The sequence below is a fragment of the Tympanuchus pallidicinctus genome, unplaced genomic scaffold, assembly GCF_026119805.1.
Source record: "Tympanuchus pallidicinctus isolate F22 unplaced genomic scaffold, pur_lepc_1.0 scaffold20, whole genome shotgun sequence".
Classification (NCBI taxonomy): Eukaryota; Metazoa; Chordata; class Aves; order Galliformes; family Phasianidae; genus Tympanuchus; species Tympanuchus pallidicinctus.
The window spans coordinates 13,817,190-13,843,039 of record NW_026294722.1 but is presented as its reverse complement, the minus strand read 5'-3'; the positions used below and the strand labels follow the sequence as shown (position 1 = coordinate 13,843,039).

At 52.6% G+C, this 25,850-nt stretch overlaps 1 protein-coding gene across 5 annotated transcripts in view; it reads left to right on the top strand.

Annotated features, from left to right (window-relative positions):
* Positions 1–25,850, top strand: part of EPB41L1 (erythrocyte membrane protein band 4.1 like 1) — a 69,201-nt gene that overhangs the window by 30,761 nt on the left and 12,590 nt on the right. For 3 of the 5 annotated variants that reach the window (XM_052683697.1, XM_052683695.1, XM_052683694.1), the window contains exons 3-15: positions 5,244–5,442; positions 6,202–6,366; positions 9,149–9,253; positions 9,336–9,378; positions 10,372–10,447; positions 10,778–10,996; positions 11,093–11,180; positions 12,270–12,422; positions 13,263–13,360; positions 13,879–14,054; positions 14,479–14,627; positions 15,349–15,384; positions 17,443–17,634. In XM_052683697.1, coding sequence (XP_052539657.1) covers positions 5,269–5,442; positions 6,202–6,366; positions 9,149–9,253; positions 9,336–9,378; positions 10,372–10,447; positions 10,778–10,996; positions 11,093–11,180; positions 12,270–12,422; positions 13,263–13,360; positions 13,879–14,054; positions 14,479–14,627; positions 15,349–15,384; positions 17,443–17,634 — 1,674 coding nt within the window. In that variant the 5' untranslated portion in view covers positions 5,244–5,268. Of the gene's footprint in view, positions 1–5,243; positions 5,443–6,201; positions 6,367–9,148; positions 9,254–9,335; positions 9,379–10,371; positions 10,448–10,777; positions 10,997–11,092; positions 11,181–12,269; positions 12,423–13,262; positions 13,361–13,878; positions 14,055–14,478; positions 14,628–15,348; positions 15,385–17,442; positions 17,635–18,807; positions 18,907–25,850 lie in introns of all 5 variants that reach the window. The other 2 variants (XM_052683693.1, XM_052683696.1) reach the window with 2 other exon arrangements.

The following is a 25,850-nucleotide window of genomic DNA, read 5'->3' as shown; positions in this document are numbered from 1 at the left end:
TTTGCAGGTCAGAGAGGCTGAGTGTTGAACAGGAGGCAGATAGAGCTGGCACAGTCTTCCACGCAGGGTCTGTGCCACAGTGAGAGGCTGTGTTTCAGGCACAGAGCTCCCAGTGAGGTGGGAGTCTGAGCACTGTGGGGGGAGCTGAGGGATGCCAGCGGGCAGGCAGGAAGGCAGCCCAGTTCCCAGCTCTGCTGCGGCTGCAGTACACATCAATCAATGTGCGGGGGTGTTGGAGTCGAGGAAGCGGCTGCTCTGCAGAAAGCACTGCCCTGTGTGTGGCATCAGCCCAGTGGAGAAGCTGTGCTGGCAGCATGAGGACAAGGAGCTCTCACCAAGGTAGGAACCACTCAGGATGCTCTGTAGCACTGCGGCTTTTTGGGGGGCCAGCTGGTCCGGGCAGCTGCAGCATCTGGGCTCTCACCAGCAGCACCTGCCTAGCAGAGCAGAGCCTGGGTATGTTGCAGGTCCTAGAGCCTGGGCAGGGGGGGAGGGACTGTTTTCCAGCAAGGGAACCATTTGGGACAGTGCAGATCTCTGTTCTTGCCAACCCTGTATGGGGAGCAGTGATATTCACTCTACAGGAGCTGGGAGCACCCTGTGTTTCTGACCTTCTCACCCAAGTGTCAACAAGGCAGCCACTGGGATTTTTTTGGCCTCGCTGCAGGTCCTGCAGCAGCACTGCACATCAGACGGCTCACTGCTGCAGGTATGGTGCTGTGGGCTGTCCACCACAGTGCAGCAGGCTAGCCATGTTCAAGTGGGGCTGCTTCAGGCTCTGCGAGTCCCCAGCTGCCTGCAGTGCTAGGAGACAAGGCTCCCCCCACCAGTGCTGCTGTGGCCATCATCTCTAGTTGTTCTTACAGCAGCTGCCTGTCCCACAGCTGCTGTCTGTCCTGCAGCTTGGCAGTAGTTTTTATCTGGCAGCCCCATGGAGCCCTTGGCAGCTGCTGTACACAGTGGTGAGAGAGAACCACGAAATGTGGTTTGGTTGATGTGGAGCTCTGACCAGCCTGGCTGCACCGATGGGGGGTGCATTCAGGTATTCAGCACAGGGGGCTTTGCAGGGATACTTGTGTGTGATGCTTCAGAAACATAGAAATCTCTTCAGTCCCTACTGCTGCATAGCAGCATCGTCAGTGGGGAGCAAGGAGAGGAAAGCTGAGCCTAGGATCAAGGGGGATTGCTCAGCCTTAAAGCTGAGTGAATGAGCAGCACTGAGTGAATGAGAAGTAGAAGGAGAAAGCAGGCTTGGGTGAAACCCTGCTTGTCTGGAGGCAGCAGGGAAGGGAAGACTTTGGGAGGGGAACACTGCGGAGGCTTGAGCTGTGATGCGCTGTGGAAGTGTGGGGGCAGAGTGTCTGGGAAATCCGTGAATCCACACCCAGCTTGATGGAGATGAAGAGGAAAACACCAACGAAAAGAGAATCAGGGAGATGGTGGGAGAACATAGGCACTGCAGGCCTGCATATGATCCCATGAAGGTTTCTTTGCAGTTGTTGTTCTAACATGCCTGTTTCAGCAGCTCGGCTCAAGAGCTGGAGAGCAAAGGGGTCTGGAGTAACACGTGGGGTGGGCAGAGCCTTTAGCCATCTGGGACAAGTGAAAGGGGATTCATGGAGCAAACACAGCCAGGCTGTGTGAGAAGGGCAGGGCAAGGTGCTGGAGTGGGAGAGTGAGCAGCAGGCACATACGGGGCAGCACGTTCCCTCACCGGAGCATGATCTGCAGTCCTGGCAGAGCTTGGTGCAAAGCAGAGCTCAGTGGAAGCTGCTGGCACAGCCACCACTAAGTGCTTTGATCCTCTTCTGAAATGGAAATCACAGGGCAGCTTGTGGTGGGCTAGTATGGCAGTGGGCTCTGCATATGGCACAACTTCATCCCAGGTACCGTGTAATGAATGAGAGTGATGGGATGGCACAGAGGCTGTTTGCCTGCAGGTTGGGGTCCTGTCCCGCTCTAGGTATTGTTTAGGAACAAAGTGGGACAGCATTTCCACTGATCTCAATCAGTGTGGCAGCGATTGGGATCTAAACCTCTCCTGTCACTCTGTGGTGTGTCGATGAAGCTGTCCCTTTGGCAGTTTGCTGAGACTTATGGCCTTTCTCCCACCCATTATTCGCCATATGTGGTCTCTGCAGAAGCGCTGAGCTTTCTGCAAAGGGGAGGTGGTAGGAGCTTGGCTTTTGCGTCTGAAAAGTACAGTGAGGTGGCAAGCGCTCTGCACAGCCAGCCTCTTGCTATCTGGAAGCGTCTCTGTCTTTCAAACATTGACAATTCCTGCTTAATTCACAGAGATGCTCCAGTAATAAACACTCTCTGGTTTTGAAGCTTCTGAGAACTGCAGCAAAAACCATGGGGAAAATGAACTGATTGGGCTCCCTGGGGAAAGAAGGGAATGGAATTGCTTGCTAACAATATGCTAGAAGCCAGGGCCATGTTTACACACATGGAGGGAGATGGGAAAGCCAGGCAGGAAGGCAAACTGTAATGTGGCTGCAGGACAGAGCTGGGGCAGCTGCCTCATCTCAGGTGCTCCCCCCGTCTGTAACTAAGTTCTGAAGGTGCCTTGGCATGCTGGACATCCAAGCACTGTGGAAATGATTGGTTCACTGGCACTCCTGCTTATATTGGAGGCCTCCTCCCATAGCTGGGCTTCCAGCAGGCATGGGCCGTGTGATAGAGTGCAGACGGTGCAGGGTGGCAGTGTCATGCTGGATTCTACTATCCTCAGGTACAAGAGGAGCCAGGCCAAGACTCACCCCCAGAGCTTGGCCAGCCCTGGGCGTCCCTCACCTTGCTGGTTCCTGGTGCTGTCTATGCGGATGTGGCACCAACTTCCCTGTGGGTCCTCACTGCATCCATTGTGGCTGTGCCCAGGAGTGAGGCAGCGACAGTGTGGCCATCTAGGCCTGTGCTGGCTGTGCCTGGGCCAGACACATCTGCAGGGTTCAGCTGGGAGGTGTTGTGCTTCCAGGGCTCCTCCATAGCTCTGTCCCTCTCTTTCACTGGCAGCGGTTCCCATCCTGTGCAGGACAAGCATGGTGGAGGGGGTTCTGCATGAAGCAGACATCAACCTTAGAGGCTGAGTGGCTTTGTGCCTGCTCCTGCCTTCCCCCAAGATGTGCCCCTTCTGCTGTGCCACGACCTCTGGGGCTCGGCAGCAGCCATGGGGCTCTATTCATTGGGGCTGCTGAAATGTGGCACTGTGCGAGATGGGGAGGTCTCACACCAGGCACTGGTTCGCAGAACTTATTAGTTACAGACTGTGGTGCAGGCATGCTTACTGTGATGCTTTTCCAAGTGGCAACTCTGTCCCAACCTGCCACAGCCATATAAGCTCCACTAGCATCAAGCTGCAGCTGCAACAAAAAGCCCGCAGCTTCTATGGGCTTTGCAGTTGGGCCCTGAGCCTGGGAGCACTGTGGGGCTCTGCTGTCCCTCCTGGGTGCTCACACTGCTGTGGTGGGAACAGACTCAGGGACGGACCTGATGGGCCCCCCTGGAAAGGGCCCTGTTTGCTTTTCACACACTGTGAGCCCTTGGTCCCTCTTGCAGCAGGGGCAGCAGGTGCTGGTGGTCTGATGATGCCAAGGAGCTGGGTAGCACCTGTGTCCAGCAGAGCTGGAGGGGAATGCATGAGCCCACCCCCACTGGGACCAGTGAAGAGGGTGGAGGGAAGTGGGAAGGAGCAGCCAGGCCATGGCAGAAGAAGGAAGTGATGGGTTTGGGGGCCACATCAGACACCTGGCTAGGGACACTGTCCTTGCACTGGTGACTTTGCATGTAGGCTCAGCCACCCTGAACTCCTGCATCCGTGCTCTCAACAGCCTCAGCAACTCCTCCTACTTAGAGCCAAAAGCACGGTCCCCAGAGCTAGTCTTCCAAGCAGATGCCCCATGTGCTGACAGGGGCTAGCGCTGCTGCTGGGGCCAAGTGTGGATGGCATAGGGCGGCAGGGCCAGGCTGAGCCCCACAGAGTGGGCACTCACAAGCCAGCCTGGCTCAGCCTCCTCATCCTCAACCAGAAGCTTTGAGCTGGAGATTGGAGAGCAGTGCTAGCGGGAGAGTGGCAGTGCAGCCCCATCTGCCACCCCTGGGCAAACTCTGTGCCAGAGCTGAGACTGTTCCTTGGGGCTCAATGTGTGGGCATGGGGGGAAGAAAATTTAGAAACTTTCAGTGAATAATTCAGGGTGGTTTGGGGCCCGAGTGATTGCTTTCATGTAGAGATCCCGTATTAATTAAAAGAAGTGTTTTGAAGTGATTCATACAGAGAGCATGTAAATTTTAATCTGAAGTTGAAAAGCAGCCCTCTGTTGCATTTCCTCCATGGAAAAAATAAACTGGCAGTGACCTTCAGAGCCCTTCTCTTGCCCTCAGCCAAGCACTCGGGGTTAGCAGGATCAGAGCTCTCCCTTGCCACAGGACCTGCCTGTCCCCTTCCCTGTCCCAGCTCCCAGCTGGGCCCGGCACAGAGGCAGCTGTCTGTTTCTGACTATCCTGGGTTGTGGCTCTGACCTGGCTCTTGCTCTCTCATACATGCTGCAGAGCGTGTGGCTAGGTGGGACTCACAGGGCTGTCAGTGGCGGGATGCAGTGTCACCAAGCAACTTTGCCATCCCCCGGGCAGCAGTGTCCATGGCGTGGAGCGGGTTTGTTCTCTTTGTTTCTCTTTCCTGCATTCGCTGCAGCTTTTCTGGGAGACGGAGATACTGTGCTACAAAGTATAATATCGGAAGGACGAGGACAATATAAAGGTTTCAAAAATCTGTAACTCAGCACCCCAGTGAAGGACAGTAAGCACTGAAACTGCTTTCTGCTGTGTTCCTGGCCCCAGCTTTGCATTTGCATGGTGTACAGACCAGGAGCTGGAGGCAGAGGTCCCATCTGCCATGTGGGCTTTGACCACGCCGGCCATGGGAACACAGCGGGCTGGGAAGTCCAGAGGGAAAAACAGCCATCCCAGATGCGGCGTGTGAAGCTGTCCACGTTTGCAGTTTCCTGTGTGAATGCAGTGTTTTGACCTGACTCACAGCCTGACTTTTTTTCCTCCCAGAAAAAAACCTTTAGTCAATTTCATAATATATCTTACATATATAATATAGATATTGTATCCATGATAAATATATTTTTTCTTCTGAATTTAAGAGTGGACCCTGAACTGCATCCTCCATACCCACGTCTCCATGGTGCATGCAGGGCTGTGCAGTGGGTGTGAGGAGTTCTGTCTTGCTCTTTTACAGTGCTGGGGCAGAGTGACCAGCAGCCATGACGACAGAGATGGGCCCTGATTCAGAAGTGAAGAACGTGCAGGAGGAGGCCCCGCAGCAGCAGCTGGAGGCAGCCACACACGGCCCTGCTGCCACAGCTGCTGGCATTGCCAGCATTGCCGAGGCCAGTGAGAAGCCTGGAGCACAACCTGACAGCCGGAACACAGAGCCGGTGAGTGAGAGTGAGAGGAGCCCAGGAGGGAAAGGATGGCTCTGGGTGACTGAAGGTAGCTTTAGCTTCCAGCTGTTTCCAGCAGCTCTTGGTGTCAGACCAGAACAGGGCACTTGGCATACCCAGCCCACAAACTGCTGCCTGCAGGGAGGAGGGAGCCCTAGCTGTTATATGCCAGACCCTTTATAAGTGCTGTTTTCTGGTGTGCTGTGACTTTGCAGCCTCTTATCCTTCCCTGAAGGTTGGGCATGCTCCCTGCTGCAGGGCAGGGGCACTGTAAGCAAGATGCGGGCTTTGCCCAGCCACTTTCTCAAGTAGCAATTTGTGTCCTGAGCACTGCAGGCTGGGCATGCACATGAGAAGCCTGTGCAGGTCAGCAGATGAGCTTCGTGCTTGCACTAAGGGCAGAAGGCAGCAGGTGGCCAAGCATCCTAGAAACTGAGCTACTTCAGCAAGGCTGGGAGCAACAGGTACACCCCAATGGCCACCACCAGGCAGGGAGCCTCAGCTCCACACTGCTGCCAATGCTGCCAGCAGCCATAGAGCTGCCTCAGCTTCCCGAGCAGGGAGGTCTCAACTGCTGAACCAGCACCAGACTCACAGGCATACTTTTTCCAGAGTCCATCCATGACTATACCAAAACAGCGTGGGATGGGGGAACTGCTTGTAGCATGGAGTACTGCATTGCTAAGGGATGGAAGCAGAGGCTTCCATCCTTGCAGTGATGCCAGGTTACCATGTGCATCTCTCACTCTCCAGGGCACAGACATGGAGGAGAAGGACTACAGCGAGACAGATGGGCTATCTGACAAAACAACGCCTAGCAAGACCCAGAAGTCACCCCAGAAAATCAACAAGAAAGTCAAAAGTGCTCTCTGCAGAGTGACCCTGCTCGATGCCTCTGAGTATGAGTGTGAAGTGGAGGTGAGTCGTGTGCTTGGGGAAGGTACGCTGGAACTGAATAGGAGATGTGTCAGCCCAAGGCTGGTCTTGAGCAAATCCCCAGTGTCATGGTTCTTCCAAGGACAGCTTTGTAGTACTTCTTATACAGACAAATGATCCACAGGAATAACTGTTCAAGTTGGAATTTCAAAACAAAGAAAAAGGCTGGGGAGACAGACCCTAGAAGGCAGTTTCAGCCCAGAGTGCCCAAATTTGTTAGCTAGTTGCTATCAAAAACAGTGTCTAGGAAGCAGAAGTTGGAGAAAAAGCTTTGCCTTCAAATATGTGCCTGAAAATATGTGCATGACACATACATATGCCAGTGTATCTGTTGACACCTCAGGAGTGCAGCATGTTTGCTGTCCTGCATGCCAAGGCAAAGGATATGTGTGCGTGTGTTTGTGTGAAGAGGCCAACGTGTGCAGGCACACATGGCTCTCCCAGACAGGTTTGTGTGTGCACACAGACCCACACACAGTTTGGCAGTGCTACAAACTGCACCTTACCCCATCCTCACTGTTTTCATCTTCTCATCCCTCTCTGTTCCTCCCCATGGAGCTAGCAGCGCAGGGACTGTTTGGGAGGTGTGCTGAAGCCTGGCAGTAGTGTGTGTGTGTGTGTGTGTGTAAACAAAAGTGATTCATATGTGCTGTTGATGCGTCGTGTGTGCGGGCAGGGCAGTGGGCCAGGCACCCTGCTCTGGGCACATGTCTGCTCACTATTTGTGCACCATCACACACATGTAGTGTGAGCACATGATTGTCTGGTAGTGGCTGTCACTGCAGGAAGGAACAGACGGACTGGTGCCCACCAGAGGCAGCCTTATGCTGGGATACACTCCAGGGCTGCTTGAGCTGCTATCAGCGCAGTGAGGAAACACCCAGCATTAAATCAAGGGTAGAGTTTGGACTGGTTCCTGCAGTATGGGTCTGGGGAGGAGGCTCTGAGCCTGCTCAGAGGAGGGGTGTTTGCTAGGAGAGCACATTTCTGTCCCTCACTTGTGCTGCTGTCTCCTGCCTGCAGGATCGAGGGGACAGCACTTCTCTGACATGTAGCATCTTCCTGATGAGAGGGACATTTCTGAGAAACTTTATGTGAAAAATGCAAATGCTGAGACTGTTCAGAAGCAGAAATCCTCAAGCCTTTGCCAGGGAGACCTTTGCACTTGCTGCTGATGAGTGAGTGAAGGCGTCTTGTTCCCAGCATGGTGACAGCAGCTTGTGAGTCTGGCTGCGCATAGCAGACCTGCATCTGTATGCAGGTCCTGGTTCTATGAGGTCTCAACTGTGCAGGATTAATGAATGTAGCTTCCTGCTCTCTGTGGCTGCACTGGAAAAGTGAGTGCCCCAAGGCAGTTACTGGGAGCTGGGGGGCTGGCCTTTGTGCTGCAGCACTGGCAATAATGGCCTTGGTGTCTCAGCTCCGGCAGCCCTGACTGTCATTTCAGTGGTAAGGTCTGCCACAGCAAGCCTTAGTGACTGTGGCAAGATGGATCCTCATGAAAATGTAAGCTCCCTCGAATAGGAACTGGAGCAGAGCACTTGCCATGACTGCAGTAGGCTCATGGGACAAAGGAGAGAGTTTGGTCAGCCCTGAAACAGCATGAGGTGGTGTCATCCTTCTCCAGGCCCAATTTGTGTTTTCCAAGCAAAACCTGCATGCAAACAGAAAGCTGGGTTGTACAGTGGCTGGCTGCTTCATTATCAGAACAATACTTCTCGCCAAGCTTAGGAAAAGCAGAGCTTTACAGTCCCAGCTCCTGCTGAGCTTTGTTTTTAGTCTGTTTTTGTTCCCAGTGCTTGATGTTGGCAGTGTGTTGGGGCATGCGGGACTTTATTCATGGTAAGGTTGACTTCTTTGTTGCAGTGCAAAGCATAGAGTTGACTCAGCAAAGAGGGAGCTTCTGCTCTCTGGAGAAGTCATTTGGGGCATAGGGGAGAGGAGAAGAAATTGTTTAGCGCAGAAAGATATGTGCTGAATTTCTTCTTTCATTTTGCTAGGCTCCATAGAAATAGTTCTGCCATGCCTGCACACAGGGATTGTTAATATTTAATTCTGTAAAAATCAAAAAGAGAGGTCAAACCATTTGATGTGGTAGCCCTTGAGATGCTATGCACTGAAATCCTGCCTTGGAAGTCTGGGTCAGCAGGAAAGGGAGGATAACAGAAAGGGTGTGGTTACTGCTGAGTGAAATGAAAAAGATTTGGAGGTCAGGAGGAATTCGACGCTGGGAGTCTGTCAGCAGTGGGATGCTGGAGCAGTGCTAGTTTCTGTGTGAGTGGTGCTCTTGGCTCCAGTGTCAGATTGCTTGGTGGAGGTACTTGAAGGAATGGGTGCCTCAGAGATAGGAGGTCTGGGTCTCCTGGGCCAAGAAGGCTGTGAGTGTGGGATAAACACATGGGCATCTCCATAAGCGATCCTTATTGCCTCACTGACACTAGTATGAAGCAAAAATATGCAGGGAAGTTCAAAGGGCTGGGTAACAAGGGCCCTTCCATCGCAGCATGTGGCTCAGACTTTTCATGCCTTTCTTTCGTCCTGCTGTGCCTTGGGATCTGGCCACCACTTGCAGCTGGGGAGGGTGTTGGGAAGGAGCTTGTCCTTCAGGCAGCATCATCTCCCAAGAGGTTTGGGGTGTGTTTGTGCCAGCCCTGTGGTATGGGTCAGAGGTGCCTGGGCTGGCTGAATCGCCCTGGCTTGGCACCACCCTCCCCTGATGCCTTTGTCTTCTGGCTCCCTGTGAGCATCTCCATATCTCCTGCAGAAGCATGCCCGAGGCCAGGTTCTCTTTGACATGGTATGTGAGCACCTCAACCTCCTGGAGAAGGACTACTTTGGCCTCACCTTCTGCGACTCCGACAGCCAGAAGGTGAGCCTGGGGGACCCCTCTGTAGCCACCCCACTGCTGAGCAGGGCAGCCTGCCATCTGACATGCTGTCTCCTCCTTTCAGAACTGGCTGGACCCCTCCAAGGAGATCAAGAAGCAGATCCGCAGTAAGTAATTGGTGAGGGCAACTTCCCTACAAGTGCTGGGGCCCACAGGTCTCCCAGGTAGCTTGGCCCCAGGTAGTGTTCATGGTTGAGCCCTTGCTGCTGCTTGTAACTTTCTGCCTTCAATGGGTTCCAGGCAGGTCATGGGACAAGGCCAGGATGCAGCTGGGCACCTGAAGCTCCAGGATGTCATGCATGGGAAGCCTGGGCTGGAAGTGGCTGGAAACTGGGCCCTGTGTGAATTCAGCCACTGCAGTAGGGAAACTCACTTTCTCCCCATTCCCACATCTGTCCTTCACCCTGACCCCAGTGTGATGCCCCTGACTGCTCTGTCCTCGCTGTGCCCTCTACAGGCACATAGGAGGTTCCTGCAAGGTGTGATGCAGGACTGGGGCCTGGAGGTATTGCTTATTCATCTGCGTGTTAGCCCTATCAGCCTCCCCTTCTGCTTGTGACAGGCGTGAGCATCAAAGTGGCATTGGAGAGCAGGGAGAGAGTGGCTAAGACCTCATCACTCCGTCTGTGCCATTTCCTCCTGCCCTGAGTGGGGAGGATGGGGCTGTGGGAGGCATGGAGTGAGCTTGCTTGGATGGGTACCAGGATACAGGAGAGCCTTTATGATGCTGCCTTGCCAGACCATGCACTTGTGAGGCAGAAGCGCCAGTGCCCATGGTGTCACCCCACTGGGATGTATATGACTTTTGCTGTGATTTGCATTTTGGCATGAAGCAATCTGAGATGATGACTCCCAAGGTTGTGATGCTTCTCTCTCCTCAACTGTTTGGGTTGTTTGACCAAATCACATTAGTCTTTCTGGCCAGAGCAGCTGGGAGCTACTCTCAGGGGTTCATCTTCCTTGTGGCTTCTGGAGCTCCCTCGTTCCTGCCCTGCACTGGGTTTTTTTGGAGTCCTGGGACACTTTATTTAAATGCCTGGATGCTCTGTGCAGTCTGCTGGCAGCCATCACAAGCCCTGCCCTTACTGCTCCCTCGCTAGGTGGGCCCTGGAACTTTGCCTTCACTGTGAAGTTTTACCCTCCTGACCCTGCTCAGCTCACGGAGGACATCACAAGGTGAGGTTTGCTATTGGGGCCCCCCAGGCAGTGTGTCCATGATGGGCAGAGCTGCTGAGGCAGCTTCCAGAGGAGTGGGCAGGAGTGTGTGGAGGGCCAGTGCTCAGGCAGGGCAGCAGCTGGGTGGACAGGGTGGATAGATGTCAGCGTCTCACTGCCTCTGTGCATGGCACTTCTAAATTGTGCAGAGTGGGCCTGGGAAAGTGTCAGTGGGAGGTGGAAGCACCCACAGGGAGCCAAGCAGTGTGGGTGTCCTTTCCATGCAGTGTCACAGAGTGCTCTAAGAGCACACACCTCTGTCCCACCCTTACTCTCTGCTTCCTCTTGCAGATACTACTTGTGCCTGCAGCTGCGTGCAGATATCATCACGGGGCGACTGCCCTGCTCCTTCGTCACGCATGCCCTGCTGGGCTCCTATGCTGTGCAGGCCGAACTGGGTGACTACGATGCTGAGGAACATGTAGGCAACTATGTCAGTGAGCTCCGCTTTGCTCCCAACCAGACACGGGAGCTGGAGGAGCGCATCATGGAGCTGCACAAGACCTACCGGTGAGCCCCAGCTGGCGATGAGGGAGGGCACCGAGGAGCTGGCCTGTTTCCCCACTGGGCATCTGGTCATGTGTCCCCTTCTCTGTCTCTCTGCAGGGGCATGACCCCTGGGGAAGCAGAGATCCACTTCCTTGAGAATGCCAAGAAGCTCTCCATGTATGGGGTGGACCTGCACCATGCCAAGGTACTGCGCTGAGGAGCTGTGGGAGTGGTGGCCAGCACTGGGTCTCATCCTGCCATTGTGCCAGCATACCACTGGCAACTAGGGGCTTGCTGTAGGTGCAGCTCTGTTTCCTACAGTTGGTTCAGTGATGTGTGGCCGATGTGTGCCCGAGTTCCTTTGGGGGTGCCCCTTGGGCAGAAGAGCAGAACAGAATTGAAACTACTAGTTCAACATGGGTACATGCAAAGTCATGTATATGGGGTGAGAAAAAACCTGGGTACCAGGACATGCTGGGGAGATCCAGCTGGAAAGCAGCTTAGCAGATAACACCCAGGGACTCCTGGCAGGCAGCAGCTTGAATATGAGTCAATAATGTGCCCTTGTGGCAATGCTTTGCCAATGCTATCCTGGGCTGCATTGGGCAGAGTATTGCCAGCATGCTGAGGGTGGTGATCCTTCCCCCCTACTCTGCACTGGTGAGGCCATGCCTGGACTGCTGTGCTCAGTTCTGGACTCCTCAGTATTCTAAGGGCATGGAACTATTGGATAAAATGCAGCAAAGGACCATGAGGATGATGAAGGGTTTGAAGCACCTCCTGTATAAGGAAAGGATGAGGGAGCTGGGACTTCTCAACCTGGAAAAGGCTCAGGGTGTTCTCAGTGAGGTGTATAAAGACCTGAAGAAAAGATTCAAAGAGAGTATAGCTAGAGTCCTTTTAGTGGCACGCACTCACAAGACCGGAGGCAATGGCCAGATACTAAAACACAGAAAGTTCCCTCTGAACATCAGGAAGAACTTCTGCTGTATGGCACGGGTTGCTCAGAGAGGTCTCTTCTTTGGAGATTTTGTGGGGTCTCCTCTTTGGAGATTTTCAAAATCTGTCTGGATATAGTCCTGCACAACCTACTGTTGGTGGCCTTGCTTGAGCAGAGGTGTTGGACCAGATCCAAAGGTCCCTTCCACCTTTAACTGTCCTGTGATTCTGTGACCTCTGCCAGCTGGTTGCAAGTAGCCAGAGTGCTGAGCAGGAGGGAGCATGGTACTCCTGGATGGACTGACTCTTACTGGACAGCTGAGCAGTTTCTTCCTTTTCTTCTTGTCTCCTCCAGGACTCAGAGGGTATTGACATCATGCTGGGAGTCTGTGCCAATGGCCTCCTCATCTACAGGGACCGACTGAGGATCAACCGTTTTGCCTGGCCCAAGATCCTCAAAATTTCCTACAAGAGGAGTAATTTCTACATCAAAATCCGCCCTGGTGAGGTGGGTGCCGTGGGTACAGCATGACCCAGGGTCACAGCAGGGTGCCTGCTGTGCCAGAGTGGGACCATGGTCCTCATCTGGCTTCATTCTTAGCCTCTAAGTCCCAAGGTAATGGCCTCAGCTGGCCAAGAGAGCACAGCTCCTGTGGTGAGGGAGGCTTTGAGCAAGTGTCTCCTCATTTGCACTCTTGCTCTCATTGCCTTTCATGTCTTTGGCCACAGCAGTTCAGAGATCTCAAAGCATATCATAATCCTTTTGCCATAAGCCAGACACTTGTGAGCCTATTGACATGGGGAGGTGTCCCAGGAATGGGGTTGCAAAATCATTTTTAAAACTTGTTTTCCATACTTAAAACACACGAAAAAAACCCTGAAACGTTAGGAGTTTTTTTCTTTTGTTTTGTATCAGTGCTTTCTGACTTTAATTTCATTCTCTTTCCCTTTACGTGTACTGATGGGAGAATTCATTTCTACCCATATTCTTCCCAGCAGACAGTGCATCTGAAATGGAGTGAGAGATTCCCAAAATAAGTGTTTTGGTGTTTTATTCTCAAAATAAAACACCAAAATAAGCCGTAAGGGTTTTCTGTTTCTTGAGGGAATTTCTCTTGCACTGAAAATGCGGGATTGAGGAAGGTGCTTAGGCCGAAATTGTAAGGGCATAATTCCACCAGCCTTTGGGGCTGGGCATGAGCCTTTCCAGCACTGGTTTGAAGAAGATGTTTTGTATGGCCATAGCTCCTGCCAGGGGAACCTGAAGGTCTTGGCATGTCAGGCCCCATCCCATCGTGTGCCTTTGGGCAGGATCTGCCTGTAACTGCATGTCTCTATCTCTCCCAAGTATGAGCAGTTTGAGAGCACCATTGGCTTCAAGCTGCCTAATCACCGTTCTGCCAAGCGTCTCTGGAAAGTCTGCATAGAGCATCACACCTTCTTCAGGTGAGGAGCCCTTTTCCAGGCCTTGGAGGCAGGCATGCTCCTGTCTCTGGCCCGTCCCACCGTGCTCACTTGGAGCAGGGGAGTGTGCTGGGTGCCTGCACTCTGCCTGAGAAAGAGCTGGCTGTCCTCTCACCTGCAGCAGGGGCTATCCATCCCATGCCTCGTGCCCCTTGCATTGAGCCACTCTGCCTTTTGTGTGCAGGGAAGGAAGAGTTCTGCTTCTCTCTCAGCCTCAGACCTGCTGCACCCCAATTATGTTAGGCATGGGTTTGTCTTTCCCATATACGAGGCCATATCTGCTCCATTGGCTCCACCACACACCACTGCCAAGAACCACTTGCTGGTTCAGCCCTGAACTTCCTGTAATGCTGAATTCCTTCTGTCTCTTCTTTAGCCCTGCACCGATGCCATCCCAACTCCTTCACTGTGATCTCAGCTCTGCTCTGCACACTGGTGTCTGGGGCCGGTGCCGGGGGCACAGCTGGGACTCACTGACCACCTCATCTCTCTGTCCCCAGGCTGGTATCTCCAGAGCCGCCCCCGAAGGGCTTCTTGGTGATGGGCTCTAAGTTCCGCTACAGCGGGAGGACGCAGGCACAGACACGGCAGGCCAGCGCCCTCATTGACCGCCCAGCGCCCTTCTTCGAGCGTTCCTCCAGCAAACGGTACACCATGTCTCGCAGCCTTGATGGAGGTATGCCCCAAACAGGGCAGGGGGAGTGAGATCGGTCCGCTGGTGGGAACAAGAAGGCCGCTTTGGAGGGGTGGGCAGCTAGGGTTACTTCCAGAGGCTCTCTCTACCCAGATCTCCCTGGCAGAGGGTCTTTCTGCCCCCCAAGTGGTACCTCAGACTGTGTGAGCAGCGGGGACACTGGTATGGCTGGCTACGGCTGCCTGGTCACAGGGCAGATATGAAGGCCTGGGTGGTGCAAGGAGTGATAAAGTACTAAGCTTTGGGTCATCATCACCATCAAGAATCCCTTCCCTGCTGCAGGTCCTTTTGGGGCTCCACTGCCACTGACTCTAAGCCAGACTGGGGCAGGGGGTAGAGGGCTGGGGTAGACAGGGCCAGGGGTGGTGGCTCACGGCTCGTGACCTGACTCTTTCTGCATGCACAGAGTTCTCACGCCCAGCCTCCGTCAGTGAGAACCACGATGCCGGAGCAGAGGGTGAAAAACAGGAGGAGGATGGTGAGTTTGGCAGCGGGAGACGATCTGAGACAGAGGATGAGGAGGTGACTACCCCGACGAAGATCAAGGAGCTGAAGGTACAGACCTCATGGGCAGCAGACCATGGAGGTGGATGGGTGGGCTGGCTCATAACCAGAGCAGATAAGCAGGGGGATGGGACACAGGCATCAGGGCTCTGTCTTCCTCTCTTGGGGCTGGGCTGCAGGTGGGAAGGACTGCACTGGGGAACGGTCATCTGAAACCCCTTCTCCATGAGACAAGCCCCAGTTCTTGCTATGACCCATCTAGTCTGGGGACATGGTTCTAGGCCTCACCAGTGGGCATGGAGCCATCATGCCCTACCCAGAAGCAGCTACAATTTTCCCAGCACCCTCCAGGTTGCCTCATGGTTGGTCACCAGACAGGGCTGGCTGTGGGACAGCCTCACTCTGACGTGCAGGACCAGGAAGGGCCAAGTGTGCCAACAGTCACCACCATGCAAGCAAAGAGATCCTTGGCTGCTGGGAGCATACTGGGCCCCTGTTCCATTGGTGCCCATAGCTACATGCCCATACCCGCACCCTGCCAGTGTGCAGCCGTGCCCCTCTGCTCTCTGCCCACTCCTGGACTGGCTTGGGATGCACCCTAGTCCAATTCAGCCCTGCACTGAGCAGAGGATTCAGTCCTTTTGTGCTGCTACCAGTCCTGGCTGTGGGCAGGGGTCTGTGTACGTGCCCAAATTCAACTGAATTGTGATGCTTATGAGAATTTCCCTCGACTGACTCTGCTGGTTACTTTTAACCCTCTCTTTGCTGCCAGCCGGAGCACGAAACAACCCCCAGGCACAAGCAGGAGGTATTCTCTCTCTGGAGTATCAGTTCTCATCGGTGCATCATATTGTCCATTCTTTTCAATGCACCACTGTGTGTCACCCTATTTACTGGAATACAAGATGCACTGAGGTGGGGAGTTTGACCTGCTAGAGACTCCCAGTGAGCAGACAGCTGGGGATCTGCCCCAGAGCACACACAGCATCTTCTATCCCACTAAGTAAGGTAGTCCTAACTGTATGTGTGAGCAAGAGCCCTCCCAAGGCACATCGGCCAGGCCGCTATGCCGGGTCCTTGGCCCGTTGGGAACACCTGGCTTCTGCTCGTGTTACTGACTCCTCCATATCCTCTCCTCATGTTTTCTCTTTGTCCAACCCCGTGGCCTTAATCCTCCTGCTGAAGGGACAGACGTGGTGCAAGCTGGCCCTATCGCTTCCACCTCCCTGTGAGATCCTGTGCCCTGGCTTGCTCTCTGCTTTTGCATTTCCTGGCCTGGGGACTGCATCATGTGCCCTGCTTTCATGAAGCTCCTTGCTGCCTTTCTGCCCTGCCAGAAGCAAATGAGTCCCTGAGCCCATCAGGGGCACACCCTGACACCCAGCCCAGTGGAGTGCCATGGAGCAGCTCCCCATCTGAGTGTGGCTAGCCTGGCCAGGGTGTGTTTTCACAGGTGGGAGAGAGTCTGTGCTCTCCTCTTGCACAAATTGCCCGTGTCTGCAGTGCCTCCTTCCCCTCAGAAATGTCCAGCAGAGATCTCCTCAGCCTGAGTCTGCTGTTATATCCCAGCCTTAAGTTCAGAGCTGTGCTCTGAAGGTTTCCCCCTCCACTCACACTGGGGTTTGGGTCATCACGGGACCAGTCAGCAGAGGCCAAGGAAGCGCTAGCACCTTCAGCTGTGTGGCCGTGAGCCAGGGCTTGCTGTGCTTCAAGCACACAGCCATTGCCATCCTGCTCAGCACAGCAGGGCAAAACCTACTGGTGCAGCAGGCTGGCATCTTGCCCCGCAGCCCCGTGCTGAGCACAGTCCCTCCACTGTCTGCCTCATTGCTTACTCCTGCTGCATGTGCATGTGCTGCTCCTGCAGCCCCGTGCGCCTGGCACTACCCTGAGCCTGTAGAGGTGGGCAAACTGTGAAGCACATGCGGATGGATCAGGGAGCTTTAAATAAATTCTGCTGAGTCTTCAGGATCTGGAAATTTATCTGGGCTTTCCGTATGAGACTCCTTTGTGTCTCTGGGATTTTGCTGAGGAGAAGTATGGGAGAGGGTAGATAATTCAGTTGACTCGTTTCGAACCTCAAACCAGGTTTGAGTTTGAAGTGAAAGCCAGGTTCTTGTTCTGAGTTAGTTTGCCCACCTCTGTGGCAGAACAAAAGGAGCCATCCTGGTGCCTGTAACATCAACAAAGGATGCTTTAACACCTAAACCTCACCATGCACTTGAATTCTCTGAGCTGTCCTCTTTCTACAGCAGGCCAGACCCAACCCCCACCCCAGACTGCTGCTGGGCTCAAGCTAGTCCATGCTGTTGCAGGCTTGGATCCATGTTGGTCGTCCTTGACCTTTGTTGGTAGCCTTTGACCTCTTGCCCATTGGCAGAAACCCACTTTGAAGGCACTCCATTAGAAATGCCAGTGGGTGACTCCTGAAAGCTCTTGCTCAGATGATGGTTTCCTGCCCTCCTGGGACAGAGGCTCTTGGTCCCTTTGTGCCTTGCACGTGGGAGCAGCAGAGTTTTGGTTACTGATATTTCTTGTGCTGGTCCCCAAGGAGACCCCTTTCTCTTCCCCCAGATGGTTTATCTCATCCTCACAAGGCCATGCTGGAGATGCCCCAGGGTCATGTTGTGCCCTTCACTGAGGAAAGCTCACTGTGGATGTTCTGCCACTCCCTGCCTTATTGTTGCTCCCTACAATGGTCTTAGTGAGAACTGCAGCCCAGGGTGCTCAGATATGCTTTTCATTTGGCTCCTCAGACCCTAAATTCAACCCCAGTATAAAGCTGACTCGCTCCAGTGTCTCTGCTTGCCTTTTTGGCCTTGGCTAGTGCTTTAATCATTGTTACATTCCTTTCTCCTTCCCCAAGTTTTTAGACAAACCAGAAGATGTTTTGCTAAAGCATCAGGCCAGCATCAATGAGCTGAAACGGACCCTGAAGGAGCCCAACAGCAAGCTGGTTCACAGGGACCGGGACAGGAGGCTGCCTTCCTCACCAGCCTCTTCCTCACCCAAGCATGAGGAGGAGACACCGAAGGGAACCCCAGAAAAGGCCAGCGAGGTTTGTTCTGCTGCTGTGTTACGGAGGGGATCAGACTGTTCACAGGCAGGTGTTCATCAGTTGGTGGGCTCCTGGTCTCTGTCTCCACTGTAGCCCTGAGGGAAGCTTGGTGGGGCCCTTGGTCAGGTTATTGTCTCTAAGTTTGTTAATGAGCTAACTGTTTTCATGCTGCTGGTAGTGAGCTCCCCTTGTGCCCAGGCACCGCATGGTTTCAAACGTATCCTTTACTGGGGGCTGTGAGTTGGGCTGAGGCTTTGTTAGCCCATGAGATGGGGCCTTCTTCACCCCTTACCCTATCAGAGCTCCTGCTTGTCAGCACCTGTTACAGGTCTATTCCAAGGGGTGTTCCCATGAGTGTGGGACTGGTCTCCTGTGCTTAAGTGCTCCATGTTGCGCTCAGTTGCCAAGACCTGGTTGATGGGAGCAGGAGGAGGATTAGCAGTGCTACTGTGGGATCCTGCACTCATGTCCTTTCCTCCTGGCATTTTATCTTCTGGCTTTGCAGTGGGACTTCTGCCCTGAATGAGAATGGAAAGTGCCCGGGTCCCAGAGTGGGAGGGCTGGGCTGTGCAGACCCCTCTCACTGCTAGAGGGGAGTGGATGCGCTGCAGCTGAGTGCTGTGTGGGGTTGGGCTATCTGGCTCAACTCAGGCAGCACATAGTGTGGGCATCCGTGGGCTGTGAGCACCAGACACTCTCTGCTTGTTCTCCAAACATTGGCATTCTCTTCTCCATGAGAGCTGCGCAGCCCACACAAACAATGCGCATGGTGCCCCCTGTGCCACAGCTCTGTCCTGAGATGGTCTCACTGAGAAAATGAGGACACAGCACTGCACTGCAAGGAGGTGCCTACACAAGTGGGGATGCGGGGCTGGCTGTGTTGGGGTTGCAGAGCATCCCAGGCAGAGGCGATCTGAGAGAGCTCACAAGCCCTCATCAAAGCACTAAGATGGCAAGAGGAAGAAAGGTTTCCGCACTATATATGTTTTACAAGCAGATATATATATGTGCAAAGAAAGACCTAAATGGAGCATCTAGAGTTGTCATAGCTGTGATCTCTGTTCATCCATCCATCCCTTCGTTCTATCCTTCCTTTTCATGTGCTCTCTGTCTGTTTGTCTCTCTCTCTCTCTCTCTTTCCCCATGGGTGCTGGGGTTTCCGTGTTGACACAGAGGATGGAAGAGGACACCCTAGACGATTTTGCATCTGAGCATGGAGCTTCCCTAAGCATGGAGTCTTTCACGCAGAAAAGCCTTGTCTCTTCTCCTGAGGTTATCACCATCCCTTTTCTTTTCTTTTCTTTTCTTTTCCTTTCTTTTCTTTTCCTTTCTTTTCTTTTCTTTTCTTTTCTTTTCTTTTCTTTTCTTTTCTTTTCTTTTCTTTTCTTTTCTTTTCTTTTCTTTTCTTTTCTTTTCTTTTCTTTTCTTTTCTTTTCTTTTCTTTTCTTTTCTTTTCTTTTCTTTTCTTTTCTTTTCTTTTCTTTTCTTTTCTTTTCTTTTCTTTTCTTTTCTTTTCTTTTCTTTTCTTTTCTTTTCTTTTCTCACCCTTCATTCTCACAGTTTGCCCTCCCCATGGTGCCTCTCAGAGGCTCTCCAAGCAGAGCTCAAGATGTTTGCTGGCACTTCTGGGTGGGACCAGGACTGGGTCAAGGCTGTTGGTGAAATCTGCTCCTGTGCCTGCTGTGTTTTGGATCTGTGACAGGGTCCTGGGAGACCTGCTGGTGAAGCCCTGATGGTCAGTGGTGGTAGGGCATCCCCCAGGGTTGGCTCTGCTCTGCATGAGAGTCTGTGCTGGAGCTGGTACCAGGAGTCCCAGGAGGTACAGCTGGGGCCCTTGGCACTGTTGCTCTGCAAACATCTCCTCCAGGTGCAAGACGCCCAGCTACAAATAGTCTTTAGCAGTCTCTTATGTTTTCCTCTCCCTTCAGCTGCAGCTACAGTTGCTTAGGCCCAGGTGCCTTGAATTAGGACATCTCTGGATACATCTAAAATATCAGACTTTTGCCTGTACAAAGCAGCATCACCCTACTTTGAAGTCCTTATTTCTGTGAGTCCTTTCAGCACTGCTTGTATACAGAGTTTTATCTCACATGATAGCAGTTCTTTCCTGAGACAGCTGAAATTGGATAATACTGAGTAGAAGAAAACTAGTCTCAGAAACTTGGCTCTGATGCAGTTGGATCCAACCACAACAAATGTGGTGCGCAGCAGCACTGGAGTGCATGTCCTTCCTGAATGCATCCAGAAAAGGCAGCAGAGCAAGAGCAGCTTCAGTCTGGGGCAGGTGGATGGGGCCAGTGCAAGGCTGGCTCCACTCTGCCGCTGCCTCTCACTTCAGGGTGCAATGCCACTGTGTGAAGGATGATCGAGAGCCCTCCCTGTGGGCTGGAGACTGTGTCTGTGCAGGATGGACAGAAGTCAGATGCCGTCTCTGCTAGAGCAGAACCCTGCAGCCTTTGCACAGAAGTCGCAGTAGTGAGGTGGGCACGCAGCACTTAATGCATGGCTTCCTGTCTTCTGCCCTCAGGGTGCCAGGGCTGCACTGAAGTGTGGGCAGCCAGCTGGTCTCACCCGAGACTTCTCTCCACTGATGTATGGGATCTTGCCCACACATGACTGATGGTCTCTATGAGGAATTCAGAGTCCCTTGAGGGTGACTGCACAAAAATCAGCACATCTGCGAAGTTGGCATCGTGCTCAACTCAAAAGTCCCTTGGTGTCCTCAGAGTTGCTGAGGTTGGGTTATCTGTCACCCACTGCCTACACACAGCCACTTCTTCCCCCTCCCCATTTTTCTTGTCCTGCTGGAGGAAGGGTGCTGGATTAGAAGGTGAATGGAGTCCCGGCAGCTTTGGAGCAGCTTTGGAGACGGTGTGTCATGCTTATCTTGGTTCATTCATTCTTTCCTCCTTATTGTAAAGCTCATGTGTTCCTTTCTGGTGAGCCAGGACTCCCTGAGGGAGAGGAAAAAAAAAAAAAAAAAAAAAGGCAAGTACATCAAATAGTGCTAAAGGAAAAAGCCACCTGTCTGCCCTGGGCTCCTCGAAGGTTGAGTTTTGCCTGCAGCTATCAGGTGTAGAAGGCTGTCTGCTCTGTCTTGTTTCATTTCTTTCCTATCTCCCAGTTTGTCCTCTCTTGTAACGTGCAGGCCACTGTGTTCCTAGCTGTTCCTGTTCTCTGGAGGGAGTGTGTTAGCATAGATGAAGAAGAAGATTTGAGAGTAAATTATCCCTTGGGGATGTCCAGGTTGCTCTATTATCAGACCAGCATCATCACTTCTTAGGCTCAGCTTCTACCTTGGCACACTGACCTGCCAAGTTCTCTGCTCTCCTGGAGGACGTGCCCACCCATCCACTTATTTGCTCTGAGCATGCCCAAGAGTCCTCAAGTTCTGGAGACCCAAGAGCTGCCCAGAGCTGTGGAACCAGGGCTGTGGCCAGAGCTGGCTTTGAGCCATCTGAAGCAGAGAGTTCAAAGCATACCACAGAGCAATCACTGTTTCCCTGGAATGGGTCATACTCATCCCAACAAATTTGATAAGGGAGCAGGTTTGGAGATTAATCCAGAGATTTGCAGTTTTTCCTTACTGGTATGACGTACTGCTGTGCATCAACACTCTGTTTCAGGCTTCAGAAGACTTAAGGATCTTTGATATCTACTTGTGTTAGAGCCTTAACTCAGAGCAGGAGCCTGATCAAGCTCATCATCTCTGTCCGGAGAAAGTCCCCTCTGAAGGACTGTGATTTTCAGCCAGAGTAAGGGAAGAAGACTGAAGAGATATGTACCTGTGCTCATACCTTATCCATTGATGTCTTGGTTGCAAAAAAATAAAATAAAATAAAATAAAAAAAAAGGGGGGGTTGAGCAGTGAGGCTTCAGTACAGCAGTAGAAGAGAAGCTTCTGTACCCTCAGGGAAGTAAGCAGTCCTCTGGCTTACTCACCCGTGAGCATTGCTAGTGTTGAGAAACTGATGTGGGCATCCTGGCAGGACAGAGGCATCCATTGAGGTAATGGTAGTGTTGCTCCAGGGGTCAAACTCACCCATTAAACACTCAGCTCCTGGGGAGTCACTGACCACCTGTGCTGCATCTAAAAAGGAATAAAATCGTCATGAGAAGCCCACTGAGAGACACAGGTGTAGAGGAGAGGACCTGGAGAGCAGACAGTGTTTTGGAAAAGAAGTTACACTCAGGAGTGATACCAGAGAGGCTTCTGCAAGCGTTAGTGTGGGAAGCTGACAGAGGATGGGTCCCCTGAGGGCTCAGCCTCCTTTGGTGCTTCTGTGCAGGGCTGCTGGCTATGGCAGGAGGGAACCCACCCAGGGCATGCAGCCAGCAGAGCTGGCACAGGATCTCTGTGAAGGTGCCTGCCGCGGTGGGTACGTGTGGCCTCAAGTGAGACAGAGTTGCAGGCTGGGTGCTGTGTTTGCTCACAGTGCTGTGGGGCTTCCAGCTGAGGCACAGCTCCTGACAGTGCTCATGGCAGATTTTCACGGCTGCTGTGCAATAGCTATATGCTCTTAGCGCAGCCTGGGAGAGAACGGAGCCAGTGTGAGGCCCATTGATGGCCTGGGTGGTGCTGGAGCCACAACCTAAAGATGCAGGAGCCACAGGCCTTTCTTTGGCACCAGATTTAAACTGTGAGAGTTAGGAAATTATTTACTGTGAGGGCAGTGAGGCACTGGAACAGGCTGCCCTGAGGCTGTGTATTATTCCATCACTGGCAGTATTCAAGGCCAGCTTGGATGGGGCTTTGGGCAATCTGATCTAGTGAAAGCTGCGCCTACCCATGGCAGCAGGTTGGAACTAAGGGGTCCCTAATGTCCTTTCCAACTCGAATCACTTAATGATTCAGGGATTTCTTATTCCTCTCCCTGTGGAAGCCTTTTCATTACCAATTGTTTATCCTCCCTTCTTTCTCTCCTCTAATCTTGTCTTACCTTTTCTGTCTCTGCTCCCCTCTGCCCTTTGTTTCTCCTTGCTCATTATCAGTTATGTTTCCACTTCAGCTGCAAGACTCCAAACATTCAACCTGACACCCTTGTATAGGGCACTGGCAGTCCAGCTCTCCTTGGCACAGCTTACTTTTCCTACTTTGGGCAGGGAGAGCACAGCCAGCTGCACTCCCCTCGGGCTGCTGCACACAGCGATGATGCAGGAGGCCAGTCTCTCTCACTGCACAGAAGCAATGCTGGCTCTGTCCTGCAGGCCTGTGCCTTGGGCATCCCATGCTGTGGACTGAGCCAGCCTAAGATAGCCACAGGAGCCCTGTGGTGAGCTCTGCTGTACTGTACTGTGCCTGCAGCTCTGCCCCTCATGTGTGTGCCATGTACCCTAGAATGGCTGGGGAGGCTGCTGGGTTTCCTCATCAGTATAAATGCTCATTGCTGTTTTCCTCCTGCTCTGTTATTCTGGGTTATTTTCAACCTTCTGTTCTAGAAGTGGCTGAATTTTAACAGTGCTTTGTCCTTGGAGCCTGTGCTGTCTTCAGGTATCTTGCAGGACCAGCGCATACCGAGTGTGTGTAGAAACAGAGATCTAGCATCCTCCCTTGCACAGCAGCACAAGTGCATTTTGTTGTATCACGTACTCACTGTTAAGGTGGCTTCTCTTCTTGCTCATGCGACTTCTTGCTCAGTCTGATGCAGTATTAGGGCATGTGGATGAAAGTGAAAGTAAAGCTAGTCAAATAAAGACCACTGTTTACAATAAAATCTCACCCTTTGCTATCACAGAAACTGCTAGAGCCAGTATTAAAATGGGGAGTCAAAGTTTGATTCAATTCACTGTGCTCTCTTGCCTCATAGAGAGTGTCCTAACAGCTCTCCATTTATTGCTTCCACTTCTTTATTTCCAAAAAAGTCACAGATTTTGCAGACATGTCAGTAGATCATCGCCCAGAACAGAACGCGGTCCCAGGCCCTGTAGAGGATAGAGGAACACCATCATCTTCATGACACCAGCCCCTTTTTTTTTCAGTCCTTTCCTTTCATTAGTGAGTTGCCAGGCTCTTCGTATAGAGACTGCCTCAACCCTTGCATGTATAATAATAGTAATTGACCATCTAAGGCAGGTCAGCTGTCTGTGACTCATGAAATCAATCACCAGCTGTTAGGTAAAGTATGTTTGATGCTAACTCTTCTTGCTCCAATTGCAATGCAGGGCTCGGAGCATTGGGTATTTATAGAGAGAGAAACCACTAGGCTGGAAGAGGTAGCTCTAAAGAAAGCTCTGAGAGTCAAGAAAGAAGAAGGACGTGCAGGTACTTCAGAGGTGAAAATGGGTGTGAGCATGTCGAAAGTGGAGATGGCAGTAGGGAAAGCCAAGGAAGTGGCAGGCCAGGAAGAACCAGCAGATGCACATCTGGATACCTGGAAGAGAGCAAAAATGATTGCCAGTCCTGAAGATTTTGAGTCTGTCTGGGAGGATGAGACCTGTGAGAAGGAAACCGGGGAGGAGCCCAGCACTGAGGCAAAGTGCCTGACATGTGAGAGAGCAGAGGAGGAGTCCAAAGAGAGGGTTGAGGGGGTAACCAGGAGTGAACTGGGTCTGTCCAGGCCACATCAGGAGCATGAAGAGAGACAAAGGGCTGAGGCTTTGGTGCTAGGCCCTGTCCATGGGGAAAGCAAGATGGGCTCTGAGGAGCACGTTTCTGCAGCCTTTAGGAAGCAGGATGCCAGAGCACCAACTGCAATCACAGAGGTCATTAAAATTAAAGTGAAATCCGGTGACGACAACACAGAGACTTCTGCTACACAGAGGATCATCTATTTAGGAGATCTGGAGGGAGAGGAGGACAATAAAACACATCTGCTCACAGAGGCAGGAGGACAGCTTGGCTCAGCAGTGAAGCAAGAAACCATGGTGAATAGGGCAGGGGAAGGACCAAGGCCCATGGCATGTCCGGGAGAAAGGTCCCAGTGCAATTCCTCAGCGTACACACAGCAGGAAGCAGTGTCAGAAAAACCTTCTGTAGTGCCAGACCAGCCTGAGACAGACTGTGATGAGACAAGCCCTGCAAGACAGCCAAGACAGCCTCCCTCAGAGCAGGAGGAAGGTTTTACAGTGCAACAAGAGCAAGCATCAGTGAGTCTGACCAGCTGCAAAACACTGGAGGGAGATGAAACCATGTTATTTTCCCAAGAGGTGGGGTCAGATGAGAAGGATCTGCAAAAGTCAGTAAGAGGATTGAAGCCATGCACTCTCAAGAGGGCTGAGGACCCCAGACAAAGCCCAGGACAGAATCCAATTGCAGGAGAGCAGTGGGGCTTGGATGTCTCCACAGAAGAGTGGGGGCTCTCAGAAAGAAGCCTACCTGATGGGGAGGAGGAGAAAAGCTTCACAATGGTTCTACAGATGGAAGAGATAGAGACAAAATTATCCCCATCAGCTGTGCCTCAGCAGAGCTCCCCTCATGCCACTGTGGGGCCGGAGGAGAATGAACCCAGCATTCCCACCCCTGGCACTCCTCCTCAGCAAATGAGCCCTGCAGAGCCAGCCCAGGAAATGAAACCCGAGGGCAAAGACCTGTCCCAGAGTGCCAGCCTTGTAAGAGATGTGGGCACACCTGAGGATATGAACCCCTCAACAGAGGTGGCATGCAAGGAGGCAAGCCCTGCAGTAGGTAAAGAAGCACTTGAGGACATGAGCCCTGTAACAGAGGTGGTAATACCCAGGGATGTGAGTCCTGAATCTATAGAAAAAAAACATGACATGCACTTTGCTACAAGGAAAACATACCAAGATGCAAATCCTATTGCAAGAGGACCACACCATAGCAAAGGCAGTGCAGTGGAGACAATCCTGCTCAGAGATCCCACCACAGGGGAAGTGGTCCAGAACTCAGATCATTCTGCTGCAAAGGGAACCCTGAGAGCTGCAGAAGAGGCACTCCAGCAGGAACAGCTTGTGATGAAAGGGCTCTCCCAGAACATAGGGCCCAAATTGGGAAAGCTGATGGGAGGGGAAGGCACGGAACAGCTGCTTTCCAAGGCAGAAGATCGAGAACAAAAGGCTGAGATCATAATAGAACACCTGCCCCAAAAGGGTCCTAAGTCTGGAGGGCTACTCCCTCCAGATACCAAAGCACAAGAGCCAGCCTGTGACTTGGAGTTTAATGCAGGACAAGCTCTGCAAGGCAGGAGCTCTATGGCAGGAGAAACTGCTAGAGACCTTGCTCTGGAGCAGCCACTGCAGTCTCCAGGAGATGCTGATGT